The sequence below is a fragment of the Mercenaria mercenaria genome, chromosome 9 (genome assembly GCF_021730395.1).
Source record: "Mercenaria mercenaria strain notata chromosome 9, MADL_Memer_1, whole genome shotgun sequence".
Classification (NCBI taxonomy): Eukaryota; Metazoa; Mollusca; class Bivalvia; order Venerida; family Veneridae; genus Mercenaria; species Mercenaria mercenaria.
This window is the reverse complement of record NC_069369.1, coordinates 78,223,024-78,249,295: the sequence shown is the minus strand read 5'-3', so window position 1 is coordinate 78,249,295 and position 26,272 is coordinate 78,223,024. Positions and strand designations below refer to the sequence as shown.

General features: G+C 33.8%; 1 protein-coding gene across 1 annotated transcript in view; it reads left to right on the top strand.

The window, feature by feature from the left end:
- LOC123547534 (protocadherin Fat 4-like) overlaps positions 1 to 25,197 on the top strand; it is a 125,864-nt gene extending 100,667 nt beyond the window's left edge. The window contains exons 33-41 of the mRNA XM_053550666.1: positions 1,951 to 2,062; positions 2,608 to 2,640; positions 4,070 to 4,170; positions 5,680 to 5,729; positions 6,908 to 7,056; positions 15,578 to 15,686; positions 17,303 to 17,316; positions 17,901 to 18,012; positions 21,401 to 25,197. Coding sequence (XP_053406641.1) covers positions 1,951 to 2,062; positions 2,608 to 2,640; positions 4,070 to 4,170; positions 5,680 to 5,729; positions 6,908 to 7,056; positions 15,578 to 15,686; positions 17,303 to 17,316; positions 17,901 to 18,012; positions 21,401 to 21,599 — 879 coding nt within the window. The 3' untranslated portion in view covers positions 21,600 to 25,197. The remainder of the gene's footprint in view (positions 1 to 1,950; positions 2,063 to 2,607; positions 2,641 to 4,069; positions 4,171 to 5,679; positions 5,730 to 6,907; positions 7,057 to 15,577; positions 15,687 to 17,302; positions 17,317 to 17,900; positions 18,013 to 21,400) is intronic.
- Positions 25,198 to 26,272: the final 1,075 nt, after the last annotated feature.

Sequence of the window (26,272 nt, the reverse complement as noted above, 5' to 3'; positions counted from 1 at the left end):
TTACAATGTCTCTTGACCATGGCATTGACCTACGTTTTCTTACTGCCATAAAATTTTGACCACTTGTAAAGTTTTGAACACACATTTCAAAACTGACTTTCAGTGACCATGACTTTGAACATACTGTCCCACTTTCTTCTTTTTTAAAGGTACAGCTATGAAATTTGGAGATCTTATTCAGTTTTTGCACAATATTGTTTGAGAATCTAATTACGTTTTCTCCCTGTAAAAAAATCAAATGAACAAAGTGACAAGGTGAGCTTATGTGATCGTGCAGCGTCCGTCGTCCGTGCGTCCGTCCGTGCGTGCGTAAACTTTTGCTTTTGACCACTCTAGAGGTCATATTTTTCATGGGATCTTTATGAAAGTTGGTCAGACTGTTTATTTTGATGATATCTAGGTCAAATCTGAAACTGGGTCATGTGCAGTCAAAAACTAGGTCAGTAGGTCTAAAAATAGAAAATCCTTGTGACCTCCCTAGAGGCCATATTTTTCAATGGATCTTCATGAAAATTTGTCAGAATATTAATCTTGATGATATCTAGGTCAAGTTTGAAATTTAATTCCGTGCGGTCAAAAACTAGGTCAGTAGGTCTAAAATTAGAGAAACATTGTGACCTCTCTAGAGGCGATATTTATCATGGGATCTGTATGAAAATTGGTCTGAGTATTTATCTTAAAAATATCTAGGTCAAGTTTGAAACTGGGTCAACTGCGATCAAAAACTAGGTCAGTAGGTCTAAAAATAGAAAAACCTTGTGACCTCTCTAGAGGCCATATTTTTTCAATGGATCTTCATGAAAATTGGTCAGAATGTTTACCTTAATGATATCTAGGTCAAGTTTGAAACTGGGTCAACTGCGGTCAAAAACTAGGTCAGTAGGTTTAAAAATAGAAAAACCTTGTGACCTCCCTAGAGGCCATATTTTTCAATGGATCTTCATGAAAATTAGAATGTTCAACTTGATGATATCTAGATCAAGTTTGAAACTGGGCCACGTGCGATCAAAAACTAGGTCAGTAGGTCTAAAAATATAAAAACCTTGTGACCTCTCTAGAGTCCATACTTTTCGTTGGATCTTCATGAAAATTGGTCGAAATGTTCTCTTTGATGATAACTAGTTTTAGTTTGAAATTGGGTCACGTGCCATCAAAAACTAGGTCAGTAGGTCAAATAATAGAAAAAAAACCTTGTGACCTCTCTAGAGGCGATATTTTTCATGGGATCTGTATGAAAGTTGTTCTGAATATTTATCTTGATGATATCTAGGTCAAGTTGGAAACTGGGTCAACTGCGGTCAAAAACTAGGTCAGTAGGTCTACGTCGTCCGTGTGTCCGTGCATAAACTTTTGCTTTTGACCACTCTAGTTTAAGATCCAGCCTTGAAATTTGGATGACATGTACAGTTTTGCACACCAATCTTTAAACTGTCTTTCAGTGACCATAAATGTGACCTACTGATCTACTTTCTAATATTTTAGCATCAGTTTGCCATTTGAAACATGTGGTTCAATATGCTCAGGTGAGCAATTCAGGGTTATCATGACCCTCTTGTTTTAAAGGGTGATAACTTCATTACTGAAATCCATATGTCTTCCCACTACCAAGTGTTTACCTATTTAAACATTTTACCTGAAGTATTATTAGGCAAAGAAAGTAAATTTTGTTGCAGTTTTTGTCTAAATGAAGGGAGTTAATCTTATCTAGAAAATTTGATTCAGCTATATTTGCTACATTCTAAATTAATATCAAGGACTGTATACTGTAGCGAAAACAAGCTTTTAAATTGTTTTCAACTGTTTCCGTAGCGAAGCAGTTAAATCTCTTGACTATAGTTCTTTTTCAGTTATTTAGGTCGTCAATTTAAACCTCACTGAGGTCAATTCTTACATTTTTGTCCTTTTAACATAATGTGCTAAATGCTTGTTGCCTTATATTTCCATCTGTAGAACTCAAGTATTTGCAGTGGCTCAAACGTTGTTTGTGAAAATACAATAGGCAGATATTACTGCACATGCGAGCAAGGTTACAAAAACTCTTCTTCCAATGTGTGTGAAATTGGTAAGTTTCTTTTTATATACCTTCGGTACTTTCAGTCAAGTTCACGAGCATTTGATATTTATGTACAAATATGCCATTTAGGTAGTAATTTAAAACATAAAGTAAAAGCTTAATGAAGGCAATTCTGTTGTAATTTAATACAGAAATAGCTTACTGAAAACATTTATACATGTACTGTAATTTATCAAATTTAGCAATGGCTTTACAAAAACAAGTATAAGTAAGTAAACGAAATAGAAGCTTATCAAAAGTATTTATATTGAGAAAGGTTCAGTACAAGAATACTTAAAAATACATTAATAGATCGACAAATATTTCTTGATATACTGTTGACAATTTAAATGCTTGTTGGTAGACTTTACTAAGTTTAAGGCCTCACAATTCATCATCATATAAACACATAGAAACGCTAAGTAGTCAACTCTTTTACGAATTTTCTAAAGAATGATGCGACTGATTGAATTTGTTTAGCGATTTCAAACTATGATGTGAAATATTGTTACCCTTTTTACAGATGATTTAAACGTTTATATTTCTATTTTTAGATATTCCATCAGTGACGATTCCTGTTAACCCAGGTAAGACTTATTACTGTTTTGAGGTCGACTTAAGGGTTTTCATGGTAGAAAGAGTAATAAAAATAAAGATATTGCCAAAAAGACCAAGACACAACGTCAATGTCAACTGTTTGCTGACCTACCCAAAATTGTTGTGTTTTGGTAAGTAAAGTCAATCACCACTGCGCTAAGCTCTAACATTTGTTACCAATCAACCAGCTGTCTTTAATGAAACATATTGAGAGCACCAATCCAGTATAATCATTTTAAAGGCCCAACTAAAGCAGATCGGATTATGGTATCTCGTTCTTAACTTATCGTCGCTCTACCACGTAGAAAAGGGTAGTGAAAAAGTTAAAGGAGTCACTCTCTAAATAATAACTTGGATTCAAAATGTTTCCATTCCATCCTTTATTGATATATAGAGGATATTTGTTTGTATGCAGTGTAATATCGAAATATATCATCACCGATAAGGGAGACAATTAATTATTTTCACGAAGGCGAAGTTCGGCACTGTGAGTGATATAGAGAAATATCTCACTGATATTTTTCAGTATTTCACTACATAGCATGAAATATTTTTTATATTTAATTGCATATTGTATCGCTATCTGCCACCTCACTTTCGAGGTTTTGACAGCTTAAATGTTATGTCCTGTAAACCCGTATTTATCTTTATGTAACGGCGCTCGCATTAACTTGCATCTGGTAAAACGATGCGATGTAACATACAGCATTTGTTAAATATGAAGATATAATGTTGCATTCCGCATTTTGATATTACCAATTTGCAAATGTAATCTGCTCAATTCGTTTAGTGAATTATGCCTATTTGCTCGGTTTGATAAGTCTGATTGCTTTCTTATGTAATATTTTTATTACGAGAGTAATACAATGCATTCTGCCACTAGTGGTCTTCGATAGAAACCAAGGTATTTTACAGCACGAGAAATTCATGTACTTGGTGAAGGGTGTTTGCTCAATATACCTATAAAATATCCATTTGATCGGGTATCCCAAAAAGTGTTATTGTGAAATGTATCCATGGTAGTTTTATAGTAAAGTTAAGGACAGCTTTTGGGAGGATCACATAAGTTTTCAAGACAGAAAGGTTTCAGGTAAGAGTTTGCTATTGCATTTCAGAATGGAGCGAACCTTTAGCCTTTAGCCTGCTAGCGGCAAATGATTCTGTCTTTGCTACCAGTGTAGACAAAGATTAGCCTGTACGTCAGTGCAAACTGTTCGTTGTCTACACTGTTCGCTATTCAGTCAGTACATTACATTTTCAGTAAACACCCCTTCGAATAATAAATGACATCGCCCATATTGAATGATGTACCAGTCTATTTTAGAAATTTAGCAGGTTAAAGGCCAAATTTTTGTGTATGTAAAATATTTATATTATGTCGAACAAAGAATAGTATACTCTGATTTTTTTATCGGTCAGGTGAAGCCGCAGTACTTTTAATCGTGTCTATAGATAGAGACTGTCCAGATCTGAGGATACCTTCCGTGTATGAGAATGAAAAGAAAAAAATAGAAAATTCGGTATGTGTTGATTTTTGTTACTTCAGGGTTTTTGTCATATACAGTAAAAATCTGCTAATGAAGTTACATATTATATAGGTACCAATATTTATTTTTTATTATTTATTTTTTTTAAATATTAAACCTGATATTTTAGGGTCTTGCTTATCTGGGAGTAATCGTGTCTGTAGGTCGGCCTGTCCGTACCCAGACTAAAACCTTCTGCACGAGGAATAGTTGACACGATAATACTTGTCTTGGAATCGTTGAATATTGTGCGCAGAATCTGCCACTTTATTAACGAATACAAGCACAGAATGTTTCGTAAGGGTCTTAAAATATTGCGTTTTCTTGTCCAAGTCTTATTTTTTTAATTCGTTACTCAGTTTTGTTTGAACTTGGTCATATTTTTTGTAAAACATTGTGGAATGCGTTTTATGTAATAATGTTTCAAATGAGGCCTATATACTGTATCTATCACAGTGAGTATAATTTTGTTATCAGATCCTGACTTGATTTAAGGCAGTAGACTCGTAATGATCGTCATTACGTATTCCCCGTATGTCATTCCGGTATTCTCCGTTTTTTACGGAAAGGCACGTGCGCTAGATTTACGAGAAAATTGATATGAGAAGACGTAATCACAATGAATTTGATGGGGGTCACTATGGGTTGACGACCTTAAACTTGATATTAATAATAAGATGAGTGGTAGTTTTCAGTAATATATCTAACTTAAAAGTCAATGTCTCCCAGGCATAAAGGATAATAGATATTGTATTTTTAATTGGTCCCTATCTTATTAATTTTGCCTGATCTTGTTATCTTTATCCAAATAGTTTATGTGGAGCCTGGACTTCATAAACATAATGACAAACATTCGGTAATATAGTCCCCAGTTTTAGTCATAAAATGAACCATTTTATTAATTTTATTATTTTTAGTCATAAAATGAACCATTTTATTATTTTTGATAGAAATATACGTGTACAAATATTTCGCTATGTCTTCTGTTTTATTAAGTTCAGTTAACAATTTGGTTTGAGATACATATATACCACTTCTAGTCATAGTTATTCTATATAACAAACAATCTGGTTTAGTTTAAGATTTATAAGAATATCTCTATGCTATGATAAGATTTCCCTAGATATAACATTGATGTTCTGTATTACAATCTAAGATTGGTTAACATCCCGCCAAATGTTTAAGGTCCAGGTCAGCAATATTAAAAACGGCCTTGAGTTTAGCATTTTATGACTTAACTGTAACTTTGTTACTGTCTTGTTCAAATTTTCAACTGCAAAATTATCCTTTTATTTTTGTTAATCATGTATTATTAGTAGAATTACTGTTTAAGCTGCAATAGGTACATACAAAAATGTGCAGTGTACGACAGAAGAAATTGTATAGAATTCAACTGTACATTGTAGGTGCTAAAATGTTTGCAAAATGTTAAGTGTGAATACAGTTTGTGTTTTTGTCAGTGTAATTATGTCAGCTCAATTTAAAACGTAAAATATATTTCAGATTCAAAGACGCCTGCCTGTCCAAAAAAGAGTGGTTGTTACCAATATAGAGTAAACTTTCTTTCTTTAATTTTATTTTACTTTTTAAGATTTACCAATAAAATTGACTTAGAGCCTTTCAGATTTACCGATTAAGTTGACTTCGAACCTCTAATGTGTACCAATAAACTTGTCTGCAAACCTTTCAAATTTACCGATAAACTTGACTTGGAACCTTTCAGATTTACCGATAAACTTGACTTGGAACCTTTCATGTTAACCGATATTCTCGACTAGGAACCTTTTAGATTTACCAGTAAACTTGACTTGGAACCTAACAGATATACCAATAAACTTGACTTGAAACTTTTCATATTTGCCTATAAACTTGACTTTGAACCTTTCAGATTTACAAATAAACTTGACTTCGAACCTTTCATGTTTACCGATAAATTTTATTTGGAACCTTTCAGATTTATCAATAAACTTGACTTGGAACTTTTTTCAGGTTTACCAATAAACTTGACATTGAACTGTTTAGACTCACAAATAAACTTTACATTGAACCATTCATGTTTATCAATAAACTTGACTTCGAACCTATCAGATTTACCATAAACTTGACTTTGAACTTTTCAGGTTTACCGATAAACTTAATCATGGAACATTTCAGGTTTACAAATAAACCTAAGAGGCTTACCAATAAACTTGACTTCGAGCGTTTCAGGTTTACCAGTAAACTTGACTTTGAACCTTTCAGGTTTACCGATAAACTTAATTTGGAACATTTCAGGTCAACAAATAAACCTTTCAGACTTACCAATAAACTTGACTTCGAGCATTTCAGGTTTACCAATAAACTTGACTTGGAATTTTTTCAGGTTTACCGATAAACTTGACTGAGTCTCATAAAATTTCTTGTTTACTACTGAGTATATCAAATAATTAAGACCTTCGCGTTATGTCTTGCCTGATTCACCTCTGTTTATAGCTCAGACGAACTGTAATTGACCCGCGAGGACGTTAGCAGTGTTTTTCGAGCGGTTACACATAATTAGAAACTTTCTGATTGGCGAGAAGTGTACAAATACATTACATTTATTTGCGTTTTCATTTTATACTTAAAAGTAGTTAAAGTTTAAATACTGTATGCCATCATTTGAACAAAAATTACAAAGAGGAATCGCTTGATTTCATAAATAGCTTTTGAAATTTAGTATGAATTTTTGAACTCTTTGTTTTGTTTTCAGGTGTGGCACGGTGACGTTTGAATCAATTATCATTATTGATAAAGAAAATGCAGGACAGCTCGCCAATGAAATATCAAATATAAGCAATTCTATAGAATATGATGGCCAGATCGTTCCTGTTATGGAGCTGAAAGTCAATGACAGTGCAGGTCTGGTTATAATGTTTTGCATAGTATCCGTATTTCATTCTTACAAAAAGCACCAAGTGCAATGCACCAATTTTGAATAAAATTGATTTTTCAAATCCATTTTCAAATTGTCTTCAGTTTCAAATTAAATATATTAGACGTTATATTTGAAAAAAAGTTCACCAGGCTTCATTCAATAAAAAGCGTTAATTTTAATTGGTTAAGTGCAGAAAGGACTTATTTCACTGTTTGTGGAACATGTATTGTGTGTTGGGTATGTTTTCTTGTTTGCTGTAAGCGTTTTTCCTCCGCCCCACTCCCCCTTTTGCCCTCTCCTTTCCCTTGCATTTATGCTACTTTTTGCATCCCCACCCCCTTTACTTATAGTAAGTTTTCGTGGCTCCTCTTTGTTTTGGCAGCCGAATCCCAAGACGGTACTTGATTGTTTTTTCCTACTTGTGTGGGTGCGTTTGTAAGCTTGTGAGTCTATAACGGTGCCCTACTGTTTTCTAATGTGTTGCTTGTTCGTTTTTCTTTGTTATTCAGTTGATCTTCGTTGTGTGTTTATCTTTGGTACATGAGTGTCTGCGCTATTGTGGTTTACGTTGTAGTGCGACTGTTTTTTTTAAAGAACATGGCATTCCCTTGTATATTTGTCCTTGATCAACTTTCCCCTTCGGATTCCTTCCCCACCTCCGACCCCATTTCGCCCCTTACCAATTCCTTCCCCTTTATCAATATTTAGCTTATATTTTATTAGGCTCTTGTTGCTGTTTGAACATATATTTTCTCATACTCTATAATTTTATCTTTATGTTCTTGTATCCTTCCGGGATCCAGTGTGTTTGAAAGGCATTTCGTTGATGTTTTTTCTTTAATATCTCACTTATATTTAGCTTATATTAATATGTACTTGTTGGATGTTTGAAGCAACCCGTCTATATATTCTTCCATTACAGCTTCTTTTTGTTGTGGGCCTACTATGTAAATGGCTGTGTTTTTGGTGCTCTGTGCTTCTGAGAAATCTACCCTTATCTATTATCTTTTGTCTGTTTATCTACATTATTAGATGTGGGTACATGAATGTTTGCGGTTTACGTTGTATTGTAACTGTGATTAAGGAAAGTAGCATTCCCTTTGTATATCAACCTTGTTCTACTTTCCCCTTTAATCCCTGCCCCACCTTTACCCCTCTCTACCCCTTTCCCATTCGTCCACCTCTATCTATATTTTGCATGAAATTAAAATGTACTTGTTAGATTTTTTGAGCAACCCGTCTGTAATATTTTTCCTTTACAGCTTCTTTTTGTTGTGGGCCTACTTTGCGAATGCGTGGCTCTGAGGCTGTGTTTATCGTGCTCTGTGCTTCGGAAAAATCTATTATCTTTTGTCAATCTCTCTTTCTCTCAGGTCAGATCGGACTATGTTTGTACTGTTAGATGACGAAATTGATGGCCCCTGTGGCGTGCATAGTATGTAAAGCATCTTTAAAAATGATGCTATGTTGATCTGGTACAGTAAAATAATATTCAGTGGAACTAAATAAAATTTTCTATATTGACGTTCAAATTTTATATCGGGTTGTGAGCTCATTTGTGACATCAGTTTCATGTACCTCGTTGCGTTTAAAGATTCTTTAACGACCGTATTTTCAGTTTTACTCAGGCTTAAGAAAAAAGTCATTTATATGATAATTTTAGGTAAAACTGTGTATGTTATAACAAGATTATTAGATTTGCATAGGAATATGCACTCGTTTTTCGAGAAATATTATTACGTGGAATATAGATCGCGCAATATTTTCGCTGCAGAACTTTTGCATATTTCCAAATACAAATTAATCCACAACTCCTCATCTGGATGTTTGATTCAAAAGTTAGACAAATAGAATATTTCGCGTAAGTTATGTCAAAAACACTTTACAAATTTTACCTGTAAAGTTAGTTCATTTCCTAGTAAATTCACTATTCTCGGATTTGGAACATTTCCTAGTAAATTCTCTAATCTCGGATTTGCAAAAAATGATGTTGAACACTTCGTTATTTTGATTCCTTTCACTTAATGTATCTAAATAATAATTCTTAGATACTTTACTTTCTAAAAGTGTTTTAAAATTCTGATTAAGGCATTGATGATATCAGTTAGTGTGAGAAACATTCTAATTACATGTTCTATCAGTGTGTCAACATATGCATTATGTTATAATTTAAAGAAATAATTTCGTGTAAGGAAGCAGTTGTGGATTTTTATTCTGAATTAATATGAGTTTTTCCAGGAGTAGTAAACAGTAGTGGATTTTCAAAAAAGATTAAAGTGAAATATTCTATGCATAGTAATCAGTAGTTGTTTTTTAAGCCTCAGAAGGTGGGCATATTAAAATTGCACTGTCCGTCCGTCAGTTCGTCCGTGCGAGTATGTGTGCGTCCGTGTAAATTATTGTCCGGGCTATAACTCGGATTTTAAAATAATTTGGCATAAATATTCACCATAATGTGTCATGCGCAAGACCCATGCCCCTAGCTTCAATGTCAAGGTCACACTTTTAGGTCAAAGGTTAGCAGAGTCTGTTTCGTTTCCGGTCATAAACTCTGTCATCTATGAAGGGATTTTGAAATAACTCTTTTGTCAGGTTATAGAATCATTCATACCTAAACTATTCTGGCATGTTTGCGCAGAAAACTGCAGGATTGGACTTGGGCATGCTTCGGGGGGCGGGGAGGGGGGGAGGTATTTGTCACTAATAGTGACAGCTCTTGTTAATAAATGAAAATAAATCTGTTGAAAATATTATAAGCGGGAGTGGATTTTCATTACAAGTTCATATAAGATATTTCATGTATAAGAAACAGTAGTTGATCATATACAGGATATTGTCGACCTGATAAAAGTATCAACACCAGAGGCGCGCTAGCTTACTATTTTACTATGATTGATTATATCCAATATCACTCGAGCAGGCATTTGTTATTTGTTTTATTTTACCAATTATCAGACCCTGAGATATGCATTAAGAATCTTCAGCAGCAATTTCGGACCAAGGTTAATAGTTAATATCAAAGAAGTGCCATCTTTCTTGAAACCGTTAATGAATTTAAAAAGCTTACAATCTATCAAATTTTACTGTTAGAAACATTTAATTCCGTGGTATTAATAGGGGTCCATAGGTACGTAATTTTTACCGTAATTAAAATATAAATATCTTAACAATGGGCATAGAGTATCTTGTTTTATTATACAGAAAAATATCCCGGAATGTTACAGTGTATTAATAAAACTAAATGGAAAGACTCTTTAAAATATGGTTTTGAAATATCTTATTATTTTTCTGTATTATTGTATATCTCAGTAAACAGTTTATCATATATTCTAACACGACTAGAAAACAACCTACATACATGTAGAGCAAAATCTATCTCGGGTTTTCTGCAATCCCAAGCGCGTGCAATGACGTCATCCAATCCTGACGCGTAGCAAGGTCGTAAAAGGTAGTTACCATTTTTTCTAACACTGTTGATATTAGTATGTCGTGTTAGAATCGAAATAACAAGTTCCCAAGTGTGTTTTATCGTAGGATAACCCGAGTTTTACGTCCTTATGCGAAACAATATATCATTCGGGCCTACGTCCTTCGTGATATATCCTTACGCATAAGAACTCAAAACACGGGTTATTCTATTATAAACCACACTTTGGAACTTATTATTTCTTAATCAGTTAAAGCACAAATTCGCGTTTTCGATTTATCTTAAAATTCCGGCTATCTCGAAGATACTTCAAAGTCTCTTCCCTCAAACACGTGCACAAGGTATCATTTTAAATAAAATTTTGCTAGTAAAACGCTCGTTTCCTTGAAATCTGAGTTTTCGAGTTTCAACTGTAATTGGTATTGCTATACAGTTTGATATATTTGCATCAATTTTCTGAAATATTGTTGAAAAGCTATGTTGAACACAAAGAATTGATTTTTAGAGGTGAACATTTTTCACTGTATAAAATTTAATGTATGCCAAATTCAAATATACTTACAAAAACTGATACAAAAATAAATAAGGATAAATATATTTTGGTCAACTTTTGTACCAAATAGGGTTCTTTGAATTTAATTGGGAAGGCACTCTACTCAGCGCCATGTTCTGTCCCTCCGTCTAATACATTAGTACCGACCGTGCGTAATGAACCGATCGGAACAAGGGAAATATATATACTTACTACATACTCGTTTCTATTCCCCGTTAAGTTACATCGGTACCGGAAACGTCAATATTTTTCCATACACTGACGCCTGAATTTCATATCGGGTCCGTGACATAATTTAGTGTGTGGTGTTGCACTATTTTTTCTATTTAGTTCAGTATTGTTAATCCTTTTCAGTCTGTTGAACAATTTTATGATATATATTTACATTATATCATTACGTGTAGATGCGTATGTAATAAAAAGGTTATTATCTTTGCATCGGGAAATATTCACTCGTTCTTCAGCGGAGGAATATTGCGCTCCTAAGGTCGCGCAATATTTTCACTGAAGAACTCGTGCATATTTCCCGACACAAAGCTAATAACCTATTAGTATCGAATGTGTATCTGTTGTGTTTCGGACATCTGTATGGGTACTAATGCTCTATCGCGCACCGCTCAATAAAATAGAGAAAAGTGGAAACTTCACAGGTCGCTCAACAGACAAAAACGAAAATGTTGCAGGCTCGGTTTGATTGAGCCTGTTCATGGACGGTAGTGGAAATGCATGCTACCGCCCACGCCTTATAGCCCCGGGTTGAGCAGAACTCAACATTTACACATGCTATAAGTACAAAAAGCAATTTAGAGACATCCGCAGATGTATTCAAACGGCGGTGAACATGGAACCTTCAATGATACACGTGTTGAGGCGTGTAATTCCATGAACAGCGGCGTTTGGTCCCCAGATAAAATAATGGGTTTGCCCCAAACGAGAAAACAATGGGCAGAACTAAACAATCTGGAATTTAGGAAGGGGATCTCAGGTTATGGAGCCTGCGTATCACAGGAACTGTCAAAAGACAAAATTAAAAAGCAGGCACCATATCCTAGAACTAGATTGCGTATAAAATGGTTTAATTTACGTACGATAGTTCTGGTGATCATTTTTTAGATTTAGGGGATTGTCATACAATGGTCAGTAGCATCCGAACCATTTCAGTGTTAACTCAAATATAACAAAATTACACCCGTATTGTCCTCTGTCTAACAAATCCGGTTTCATGAAATTGTCTCATTTCCTTTTTTATTGCATGAACTTTATTTATTCTATTTTTTGTCGTTTGTCATTGCAAAATTTTTTTTATCTCCTAATGTCTTCTAGCTGCATACCACTAAGTTCGAATCAATATTTCAAAAACAAAAAAGAAACCATGAACCTTCAGAATCGTTATATTAATGTAACATAAAATGTTGTACTATTCCTTTTCAGAAGCTTTTGCTATATAAATCATAGTGTATCTCTTAGGGGGCTATATCCGTAGACAAAACTCCAACTCCACTCATTGAGTATACACAAATAAATTGCCTAATCGTCACCTATTTACTCCGGAAAGATTCTATTTGTACTCATAAAGGTAAGTGACAGCCGAGTCAACTCCCGAGAGTGAGTGAATGTTGAGGACGGCTAAGGTTCATAGGTATCATAAATCAAGTTTGGATGATAAATTTACAATATTTCATTAATTCTAAGGTAAGATAACAGTGTCGTGTATGTATTTAAAGCGAAAGTAGGTATTATGTTCTTTTTTAATACATTCTGTTGATGACGACAAAAAACAACAAATTGATAGACGATAAATTGATACAAACGATTAAAATTAAATATAGGAAATAAAATATACTTTTACGAAATCTAGCCTAACGGGGCTTATCACCTAAAACACCTCAAAACAACTATTTACATTTCGCAAGCGTAGATGTCGGTAAGTTCACACTGAAAAATATTAACATTCTCTCAAATTAAATGTCATTGAAAAAAACATACGTTTATCAAATCTCATTTTCAAATGACATCGGAAACATATATTTTATAAATGATATATTGTTACAGTTGAAATTTTACGTGAACTGTCTTTCGGGAAATTGATGGCACGAGTATAATAATTCAAGTGTAATAAATTTCAATCAGCGAACATTGAACTTCGGTATTATTTAAGAATGAATTTTAATCTACTAATGCAGACGAGTAGACTTTCTGACTGACGGACGGACGGACGAACTGGCGGAAAGACGTAATATTATACAAATGGACGTTCGGACGGACAAACATACAGACAAGCAATAAGTTAACAACTTCCGACTTCAAAAATAATGATCAGCACTTTTGCAAACCTTTGATGTAATTGCCATATAAACCGTTATAATCCGGTAAATCCATTGTGTACAATGAATTGTAACACGACCAGCAAATAACCTACATACATGTAGAGCAAAATCTACATGTGTACGAATAACACATGGAGTGCTGTTTAAAGAGCGTCTTATTATCACATCATTAGAGCTTGCAGTTTCTTTGTCGGGGGACGAATGAATACCGTCAAGGTGACATCGGAAACATATACTTTATAAATGATATGTTTGTTACAGTTGAAATTTAACGTGAACTGCCTTTCGGGAAATTGATGGCACGAGTATAATAATTCAAGTGTAATAAATTTCAATCAGCGAACATTGAACTTCGGTATTATTTAAGAATGAATTTTAATCTACTAATGCAGACGAGTAGACTTTCTGACTGACGGACGGACGGACGAACTGGCGGAAAGACGTAATATTATACAAATGGACGTTCGGACGGACAAACATACAGACAAGCAATAAGTTAACAACTTCCGACTTCAAAAATAATGATCAGCACTTTTGCAAACCTTTGATGTAATTGCCATATAAACCGTTATAATCCGGGAAATCCATTGTGTACAATGAATTCTAACACGACCAGCAAATAACCTACATACATGTAGAGCAAAATCTACATGTGTACGAATAACACATGGAGTGCTGTTTAAAGAGCGTCTTATTATCACATCATTAGAGCTTGCAGTTTCTTTGTCGGGGGACGAATGAATACCGTCAAGGTGACATCGGAAACATATACTTTATAAATGATATGTTTGTTACAGTTGAAATTTAACGTGAACTGCCTTTCGGGAAATTGATGGCACGAGTATAATAATTCAAGTGTAATAAATTTCAATCAGCGAACATTGAACTTCGGTATTATTTAAGAATGAATTTTAATCTACTAATGCAGACGAGTAGACTTTCTGACTGACGGACGGACGGACGAACTGGCGGAAAGACGTAATATTATACAAATGGACGTTCGGACGGACAAACATACAGACAAGCAATAAGTTAACAACTTCCGACTTCAAAAATAATGATCAGCACTTTTGCAAACCTTTGATGTAATTGCCATATAAACCGTTATAATCCGGTAAATCCATTGTGTACAATGAATTCTAACACGACCAGCAAATAACCTACATACATGTAGAGCAAAATCTATCTCGGGTTATTCTGCAATAACCCATGCGCGTGCAGTGACGTAATCCGATCAAGGTGCGTAGTACGGTCGTAAAAAGTAGTTACCATTTTTTCTAACACTTTTGATACTAGTATGTCGTGTTAGAATCGAAATAACAAGTTCCCAAGTGTGATTTATCGTAGAATAACCCGAGTTTTTCGTTCTTATGCGAAACAATATATCACTCAGGCCTACGGCCTTCGTGATATATTCTTACGCATAATAACTCTAAATACGGGTTATTATTCGATAAACCACGATTGGGAACTTATTATTTCTGAAACCAGTACATGAGAAAGTTCAGATTGAGTGGGATATATGAATATGACATTTGACATCCACTCACTTACCTGTAAGGTCTACTTGAGGCCTACCAGAGTGTTGCTTACCTGAGTGTGAGTCAAGTGTGAGTTTAATGTATATGTTACATATATTGTTGCAATTGCCATAGTAATACAAGAATTAGTTTGAGTCTTAAGTAGTAGATGGCATAATGATTTCATTCATGAAAAAAATAACTTTCCCCACTTTACTTGTGGTAAGCATGTATGATTACTAAGGGTGGATTTGGATTTTTGTGCTTTGTTTTGTCCTTGATCGGGAAGAACCTGTTGGTTAAGATGGGGTTCAATCTTTATGGAAATGTCAATTAAAGCCTCGATCACGCAATCAATACATTAATTGTAACTATAGGGTTTCTGTACGAATAACACATGGAGTGCTGTTTAAAGAGCGTCTTATTATCACATCATTAGAGCTTGCAGTTTCTTTGTCGGGGGACGAATGAATACCGTCAAGGTGATTTTTAAAAAAAAGTACATCTTGATAGTGTTCGAAATGCTTTTTCACTGTAAATCATTATTGGTCTACAATGTTTTGCAGTAAACGATCATTTGAGGTAAAATACAAGTTATTCTATGTATGGTTCTAGTAAGCGATTGTGGGTTTTCATTATGGATAGTTTTGAATTACTCCTTAGTTATTTCTTTTGTAGTTAACAAGTCTGATACAGAGGCACAAAAGGTGTGCGAGGCATATACAGCAATAGATCCGTGCGCTGAAGACTATGAATGTAAATATGAAAATGGTGTCCCATCATGTAGGTAAGTAGTTAATGTGTTTTAGTCATAACAACAAAGGTACAAACCGGTTACATTACTAGAAATAATTTAAGAACCTAAAACTAATTCCAACATAAAGTTTTATTGATGATTTATAATCTTTAGCTACTTCTGCACTATATAAAAGACTTTCAAGCCAAACTTGAAAATTAGATCATATTTAAGGGTGGCTTCCTATAGACTTTAAATAAACGAAGTATTGCAAATTTATCTAAAATAAAATGATACAGACGATCTTTTTTTTTTTTCATTATGATTTGTTTATTCACATGAATGCATTACATAATAATGCAGTTCAGGAAGCATTTTATAGTTCATTGATGTAACTATTAACATATTTTGGGCAAATATTGATGTTTTATTAATCCCTATGAACATTTATTTCGTGCTTCTGACTTTGTGATAAACTTGGTTTATGTGCAGCCCCTATTAACTCATATGTATGTGTTTGTTGTAGAAACGTGTATAATGATTGTCAGAAAATCTTTATTTAATGTTCTGAACTTTGACATGACTGTTTGAATATGCACACCAATTCCTTCTGGTAAAAAATCGTTAGCCACGAGTACTTACTAGAAATTTCAAAATAGTTTCTTCTGATATTCTCAACAAACATTTATGCTATAGTATATAAGTAGTAAACCAATACAGCCTATCGTTCATAATAACGGCGAAAATACAGATAAGATGTTAGACTCACTTCAGAAGTCCAGATGCAGTATCTTGAAAATATGCCATGCTATTTTTGAGGACTTTTTCCTGTGTCTTATTTCCTTATATACTACTAATTCCACAACAACAAGGTTATGTTGGAAATGGCTCAACCCAAAAAGTTAAAGTGATCAGTCTACTACTTTCACAGAGTGTCCAACTTTTATGGTGGAAAGAAACCAGTGTCCCGTTGAACATTATTTTAGACATGAAAGGTCACCTTAGTACATGCATTGGCCTTTAACAAATCATTTTTATTGCTTCCTCACTTGAAATAATTCTACAAATCCAAAGATCAACGTGTGGAATGGATAAGAGATTCGAAGTATGCGGATTTAGTTACACAGAAAGAATGATTTATGTGAAAAGGCAAATGCTGTAATTGCGCAACATCATTTTTGTCTATTTGGTCATTTCTAGATTTTACTTACATTATCTATATCATTTACCTAATTTCACATTACATCTATCTCGAATAGATATCCATTAGGTTTTATTATATCCGGATCTACGGTAGATAGTGATTTCCCAGTTTCAATGGAAGATGGCAAAATATGCTTTTGTCCAAATATAAACGAATATCATTTGGTGGAGTCATACCCGTCTGAAAATAATTCTTGTCAATTGCTTGTAACAAAGAATAAGAATGAGCTACTCCTGGACAAAATATTTTTATCAAAATGGACTTCATTACCACTATAGACACATATTAAAATGAATTTTAGCAAAACTTTACAGAAGGAAAGGATATGAAATTGGTTCCGTATTTCCATATATAGGCTTAAAACTAGATTTTTGTTTTAATTGTGATAGATTTATATTACACGTAAGTGTAGGGCATATTCAGATATAATTTGTGTATAACTATCATATTCTTTACATTTTAGGAAAATCGGAGAAGGTCAGTAAAAGTTTATTACATTATAATAAAACTGAATTAATTGGAGATGATATTTGATAAATAAAATTATTAGTTCTTTAACTGTTTAGTATATACAGTTTATGAAGTCAATACACTTAACACAGAAAAAGATTCCGAAACGGTTTTATATTTTACTTAGTTTTTCGTTTTGTATGTGTGTGCATGCGTACGTGCGTGCGTGTCCGTATGCGGGTTCTGGTAAGCGTGCACGTGCGCGTGCGTTTAACGTGTTTTTAACTGTTATCAGTAAAATAAACGATCGTATCTACCTGTAACTGTGGACACAATGTCAAAATAATGCTCACATTATACTGACACCGGTCTGCTCGGTCCCACAACTATCCTTTGTATGCTTAGCATCAAGCAAGGAAGCTAGCTACTAGGACCAATTCGTGACAATCCTACTTAATTTGAGCCCGCTAGACAAAGCGCTTTACTGCAAAGTCAAATCATGTAAAATATATGTGATAGATTTTAGGATATTTGTGGTTACATATGTTTAGATCAATGTAGGTATGTAATGCCTTAACAAACAACATTTTGTTTTTACTTTTCATTTGCAGAAAACACTGGTTTGATCCTAGGACTTGGTTTCGGTGTTTGTTTGCCATTGATTGTATTGGCAATTATAGCTGCCTTTTACCTATACAGCAGGATAAAAAAGCAAAAAATAAGGTATGTATTAGATGTAATGCATTATGTACTTTAAATGAAATAATGTAGCCAGGTGCAAATAAGGTTTGCTTGAAAGTTGGATACCAGTTTTTCATACTAAAGCTGTAAATTGGAGTGTGTACTATAGCAGATTTTTATGTGTGGAAGAATTAAAGGTTGTGGATTTGTTTGCATATATTATGAGGTGCAGATAGACTTACCGGTCTCTTCTATAGAAGTGATAGCTGCAAGTAACATCTAATTACTAGGACAAGTCGTTTACATGTAAAAGCCATTTTGATTGAAATTCTGTAGAAGGCATGTTACTAACGTCACGTCGGCGCTTTTTTGTTGTTGTTTTTAGCTCACCTGTCACAAAGTGACAAGGTGAGCTTTTGTGATCGCGTGGCGTCCGTCGTCAGTCGTCCGTGCGTCCGTCCGTGCTTGCGTCCGTCCGTAAACTTTTGCTTGTGACCTCTCTAGAGGTCACATTTTTCATGGGATCTTTATAAAAGTTGGTCAGAATGTTCATCTTGATGATATCTAGGTCAAGTTCGAAACTGGGTCAACTGCGGTCGAAAACTAGGTCAGTAGGTCTAAAAATAGAGAAACTTTTTGACCTCTCTAGAGGCCATACTTTTCAATGGATCTTCATGAAAATTGGTCAGAATGTTTACCTTGATAATATCTAGATCAAGTTTGAAACTGGGTTACGTGCCTTTAAAAACTAGGTCAGTAGGTAAAATAATAGAAAAACCTTGTGACCTCTCAAGAGGCCATATTTTTCATGGGATCTAAATGAAAGTTGGTTTGAATGTTCATCTTAATGATATCTAAGTCAAGTTCGAAACTGGATTAACTGCGGTTAAAAACTAGGTCAGTAGGTCTAAAAATAGAAAAACTTTGTGACCTCTCTAGAGGCCATACTTTCCAATGGATCCTCGTGAAAATTGGTCAGAATGTTCACCTTGATGATATCTAGGCCAGATTTAAAACTGGGTCATGTGCCATCAAAAACTAGGTCAGTAGGTCAAATAATAGAAAAACCTTGTGACCTCTCTAGAGGCCATATTTTTCATGGGATCTGTATGAAAATTGGTTTGAATATTCATCTTGAATATATAAGATATAGAAGTGATAGCTGCAAGTAACATCTAATTACTAGGACAAGTCGTTTACATGTAAAAGCCATTTTGATTGAAATTCTGTAGAAGGCATGTTACTAACGTCACGTCGGCGCTTTTTTGTTGTTGTTTTTAGCTCACCTGTCACAAAGTGACAAGGTGAGCTTTTGTGATCGCGTGGCGTCCGTCGTCAGTCGTCCGTGCGTCCGTCCGTGCTTGCGTCCGTCCGTAAACTTTTGCTTGTGACCTCTCTAGAGGTCACATTTTTCATGGGATCTTTATAAAAGTTGGTCAGAATGTTCATCTTGATGATATCTAGGTCAAGTTCGAAACTGGGTCAACTGCGGTCGAAAACTAGGTCAGTAGGTCTAAAAATAGAGAAACTTTTTGACCTCTCTAGAGGCCATACTTTTCAATATGGGATCTTCATGAAAAATTGGTAGAATGTTTAACTCTTGAATAATATATCTAGACCAAGTTTGAAACTGGTTAGTGCCTTTAAAAACTAGGTCAGTAGGTAAAATAATAGAAAAACCTTGTGACCTCTCAGAGGCCATATTTTTCATGGGATCTAATGAAAGTTGGTTTGAATGTTCATCTTGAATGATATCTAAGGGCAAGTTCGAAACTGGTTAACTGCGGTAAAAACTAGGTCAGTAGGTCTAAAAATAGAAAAACTTTGTGACCTCTCTAGAGCCATACTTTCCATGGATCTGTGAAATTGGTCAGAATGTTCACCTTGATGATATCTAGGCCAATTAAAACTGGGTCATGCCATCAAAACTAGGTCAGTAGGTCAAATAATAGAAAAACTTGACCCTCTAGAGGCCATATTTTCATGGTATTTTAACATCGATAATTGTCATGAATGGGGTTCAACCTAACTAGGATATCTAAAAATAAAAATTTGAAACCTGGAATCAATGTTTGTTGTCAATACCTAGATATCAATAGGTATAGAAGATGTGAATAGAAAAACTTGTGACCTCTCTAGAAGCCATATTTTTCAATGGATCTTCATGAAAATTGGGTCATGTAGAGACAGATGAGCGATTCAGGACCATTATGGTCCTCTTGTTTTTTGTTTTTTTTTGTTGTTTTTTGTTTTGTTTTGTTTTTTCAGAAACGTTTCAGATGTCTGTTGAAAACATTAGGATTTTAACTGATCTTAAATCGAACTTTTCTAAATAGTAGTATATCCGTTGCAAATGTTGTCAACGTCCTAACATTATGTCTCATACGTCATTCGCAGACAATATTTCATTTGTTTTTAAAATTGTTTCGCCGTCAGAGGGACACATTTTAAATGTCTTTGCAGAAATGTTTCTTTCATGACAATCTAACAAGATTATTCAAATCTGTCGCACAAGTTTGTCGCCAGCACTAAATATAGAAAACATGTTTAATAATCATAACATTAGAATTCAGTGGATGGATTTTCAGTAATAGAAATAAATTTTAGGTAACCCATTACTAAAATTGTAAAAGACACTTTGAAAAACATACGAATGCCGCTTTCCCTGTATGGCTTTTAGGTCTGGAATATTTTGCAAAACTTCTCTTCTGAATCTACTGGCCTGTTAACGGTGCAGTTTGAAAAGTGTCTCTTGAATAACTCTACAAATATTGTTAGCTGTTTGAGTTAGGAGACTCAAATATGCGACATGGGAAAATCATGATCGTTCAGTTTGTAAAATTATTCGTTTGCAATATACTTTACAAATACATCTTTTTCAAGGTCATTTAAATACAATTTATAAACTCGATATCTCGATCTCGTCTATCTAAAAATCTGGTTGTTTCGAAGATATTTTCAAGTCCCGTCCCGAATACATGTTCACAAAGTATATTTTTAAGTCTAAGTCAAGATTCGCGATAATGAGTTTCAACTGTGTGTTCGAACTTCAGGTAGCTCGTATGTTATGGGGGACTAGTTTACTATTAAACAAATGCTTGATTATATATTTTCAAAGCAATATTCTCCGCGTACTTTGTTTTTAAATAGAGGTGCACCTACATTTTTAATTAAGATTTTGATACAAGATCAAATCTAGGTTCACCTTGGTGATGCCGCCTTCTGCCGAAAATGCCAGTGTCTCTACGACATTTTCTTTAGAAAGGAATAGCTACCTGCAGCTTGGAAATAGAATTGTTTATTTGTATTTTAATATTAAAAGGCAAAAGCTTTACAATGCAGTATAAATCCAATGTTATAATTATCTTTAGAACGTTATTGCACTAATTATGTATCATTAATATTTATATCTTGCACACGTTCATTTTAGAAAAAGCAGTCTGCGCCACAAAGGCAGCTGGAATAAGGAAGAAAGTCCATGGTATGGCAGAATGAAACAAAATGGATTCAAAATCGACACCAGGCATTACGACAGGAATCGTTTTAACGAAAATACAAACTACAAGAACAACATTTATGACAATAGACATTATTATGATTTGCCAGGTCTAGGCTATACGTCAATATAAACTACAATTACAGTAATTTAAAGGCATCGGCCTCCAGAATTTTGCTATAAATGATCTTTTTTTTCAAATTGAAGTTGGTTAAATTATCAACATAAGAATATGAATTTCTGTCAAATAAATGCCAGATCAAGAAAAAAAGGGAATCGAACTCAGACCGCCACGTTGACAAAGAAGTTTCCCGCTGTCGTTACCAATACCGCTATGGCAGATTTAGTGTTTAATGCGCGTTAAATATGGATAATCGATGTAGTTTACCTCGAGTTGAATGATGTTACGAACACTTTTCGATTTTCATCGTAGAAAGTAGTAAAACTACTTATTCCTTTCTGTTTTCGTAATGTGCAGTCTGTCAGTAATTAAGTTTCAAGGCATTCTAAAGAAATGTAGTATTAACTTTCAGGTATTTGAAAAAAATATTTCTATTTTGTTGTTGTTGTCGAACGAACTGGAGGCAAGTAGCTTTAAATGTAAATATTTAAACTGTCACCCATGTTGTGAAGTTTATTTTTAAGGTCTAAATTTTTATTGCCAGTAGAGATAATATCACTGATAGGTCTGTTTCAGGTATCCTACTTGCTTAAAAAACAGGATATAAAAGCGCATTATAGTGAGAGATTAATCATGAACATACAATATGCTGACCTGTTAAATTGGTTTATTAGACTGAACTTGAATATTTAACGACAGCAACTCTATGCTTAGAAATACAACACTCACCGTTTCGCGCAGATCATCTTAGCATTAAGCATTCTTCAATACTCATGGCACATCTGCGTTACTTAAGCGTTCCTTTAATTACAAGACAACGTTGTATATGTAGCCAATATCTTATCATCCCCCACCAAAGGTAGAGGAATATATATTTGGCGTTGTCCGTCGTCCGTCCGTGTGTCCATGAATCCTTTCGTCTGTCCGAAAGTGCTTGCTTTATCTACAGTCACAAGACCTCATTATTTGCTAGATCATGAACTTTCCTTACATATATAACCATACCCCTTAACCTAGTAAAAGCAGAATGTTTTCCTTGATTTGGTACAATGATGGATCTTTATGAAGCTACTCAAATGCAGATCACTGTCGGTCGGTGGTGCACATGCAACATAAATATTGCCTTTTAATTGTTTTATAGTCCATAGTTTTTATATAACAAAATAATCTATTGATGGATCGCCATAATCATTGCTTGTTTACCACTTCTTCCGACACCCCCAACTTTCCATCTACCCTTTGTCAATTTCTATTCAATTTGATTAAAATAAACTTGTTGTTGGATTTTTAAGCACCCTGTCTGCTATATTTTTCCGCTACAGTATCATTTTGTTGTGGACCTTTTGCATGGTTATCTGTCTGTGTTTGGAATGTTCTATGCTTCCATGGAAGTTACTCTTACCGTTTAATATTTGATATTTCCATTGTTGGGGAAAAGAAAGTTTAATGCAAGTGAAATTCTCTTGGCACAGAAATATCTAATTGGCTCAAAAGTAATGATCATTTTGTTCGAAGGAATCGCATAAATTTTGAATTTTGAAACAATTCCAGGCAGAATATACTTTATGCCACTTATAGAAAAAAAATATCAACATCATTGTGTTTCAGTAATTTTCTTTTCAAATAGTTAAACTTGCTCATTGTTAACTTCCAGACATTACTGTGTGTGCATTTGTTGACATTGCCATTTACTCCTAGTGATGGCACAAACTGACATCATAGATGATAAAACGTATGACAAAATTGATTTCAGTAATGATGTTTTGCGTTAGAAAATTTGCTTCAGGAATTGTAAAGGCAGGATGTTTGTATGAAGATACATAACGAAATCGTTCGATTTGCATATAGTAACATTTACCTATAATGTTCGTACCTATCTTTCCTCACAAAGTACCTCTCTTCCTCACAAAGATTTACAGTTATTTCAGTTTGCATTGAATTGTTTGAATGTCCATATATATATATATTGTAAATATGCGTTAAACATATATCATCTTTAAACTTTTGCCTTTAAAAACATCTTCGATTTTCCAAGTTGGCGTGCACAAACAGAAATGAGCATCTTGGGACAGTTGATGCATAAAAGAGAATTGGAAATGCTGCTTTATCCTTGCTTTATCGTAAAAGGCGACCGATAGGATTCGAACATGGCAGATATATAAGTTTTGATTTCATACCTCATATTTAAATTTGAAGTAAATAAGATGTGTAATCTATATTTTAACATGTATTGTATTCGTGCGCCGTAAAAACATAGATAAAATCAAACAGAAAAAAGACATTAAACAACTGTTCTAATACATTTGTTTTCTTCACGACAACATGAAACCCTTACACTTTATGTCTTTTTTCTGTTTGATTACAATGTAGTATTTTGTTTGCAGAACTCTGTCTGTTCACTTTCTTTCATATGATTATTCGGATTTATTTACTCATCTCTTTTCATGTAATATATTGGTATTAGTATTGTATTTTGTAATTTCAAGTTGAATCGTTATGACATTTGTATGTTCTAAAACTTATGATACAATTCCGTTGCATATATACTTGTATAAATATACGCATTTTATCATATATATAGTTTAATTTAGTTTCAGTTTCTAATAGATGTGAATGATATCTTACAGTGTCAAAGGTTACAAGTAAGGTAAAAAGTACAGTTGCAACTCAGTGACTCGAATTCCAAACGGATAGTGATTTAGTTCGAGATAACCGAAAATCGACTTTAAGGTAGTTCTGCACGTTTGGATCGAAATTTTTTCTACAATGTAGAATTTGATTAAACTCTGATTTTTCAAAATTTCAGAATATACCTAGAAAATTCGGCAAATAAAAAAGATAGGGTCGTGTGCTTGCTTTTTGCTAGACTGATTTGAAAAATTCGGCCCTCTTGCAATATTTCATAATGGGAGTCTATGGGAAAATCATAACTTTCATGACATTTTCATGAATAGAACTGTTTCTCCAATGTAGATTTCGATGTAATTTCTCACGATGATTAATAAACATATGGACTATAATTTGGTGAAATAAAATGTATAGGTCCTTGTGCTTGTTTTTGAGATATTTGATCATGATTAAAGTGAACCGGACATTTCACGATAATTTTTAGACATTATTTTGAACTTTTTAACGTGCCATATGTTTAAATATCATATTTTGACTTTAGAAATATAGCAACAGTGCCATTGTAATAAATTTACTCACAAGTTTCGATTAATTCATAAATAGATTTTCATTTCCGTTCGCCGAATACAGGCTTTATTCTACGTTTTCAGGATAAATAATGTTACACCATCACCTCCGATTTTTCGAACGTGCAGAACTACCTTAAATGATATTTTGTGAAAATACCTTCGAGATAGCCGTAATTTCGATATAAGCAAGATCGGAATATCGTATTCAAGTGTTTATTATGAATACTAAGTATTATCATTATAGTTTTAATATGTATCATTATAGTATCAGCGTATATACCGTTCAAAGTACTTTACTACTTTTAGATTTGTCTGACGATTAATTGTATAGTATTGAAACGTCGTCATATTAGTAATATATTTGAGATCAACTGTAAAACAGTATTGTTTGTAAAAAGTAAACATTTATCACACATTGTCGTTTCTTTTGTTTCACTGTCACATTTGTAGGATTAAGGGTAAATGGGACAGTTGCCAATATGTATATAGGGCAAAAAGTTTCCTACGGGCGGAATTTCTTTAAAGTTTGTGTACTGACTGAGAATCAAGTTTAAAACGGAAATATGGTTTAAAAATCATAGGTACCTAGGCTTGATCTTGCAATATTTCCGCCCTTGAAAATCAAAAAAGTCTGAAAAAAATCCAGTTTTCAAGGGCAGAGAATTCAAGATCATGACAAGAGAACTTTGTATTTTCATTTTAATTTTTATTTCAGACTTCATTTGCAGTCGGTATACATAGTTTAAAGAAATTCTGTGCATGGGAAAGATAAGGACTTTGCGGTATCATTGTGTCATGTTTATAGTTAAGGACACTTGATATTTTCTCAAGTAGAGACAAATTTAAAGTGATTGCCACTGTCTAAAACGTTTGTAGAAAATTCAATTTACCATTAATTTTGATGAAAGAAACGTCAAACTATTGGTACACAATTATACAACACAAATGTCAATTTTTTTTTCTAGGGCTCCTCAAGTAAAAGGATTTAATGAGCCAGTATTCAAACTCCAACATTGAAAAATTAAGGTCAAATCCTATTGGACTGTTTTGATAAATCTAAAAATAACATTAGGGCAGTAGTAATCCTTACCTACATTTCTTCCACCATATGTAATCTAAAAAGTAAAGGCGAAATATAGAACTGTTACCGCATATCCCCATTTCTTTCAGAGGTATAATCATTTTGAACAGCAAAAAATCGCCTATCAAATGAGGAAGTTCCACTTTTGTACAATAAATCAATAACAAATCTTGAAAAAGTAAAAATATACTAGAACAAGAAATATCTTTAAAAATGATGGTCGGCGAATTGTAATAAGGAAAGAAATTTGTGAATTTTTCATCAAACATTCATCTTTCATCTAACATTTTTCAAATTGCAATACTAAACACCGCACTTTAACAGTTAAATGGTTCTCTTTTAATTTTTCGCAAAGGTTTCGTAGGGTTGCAATTTTGTTTCGTTTATCCTTAGACGAATAATTACAG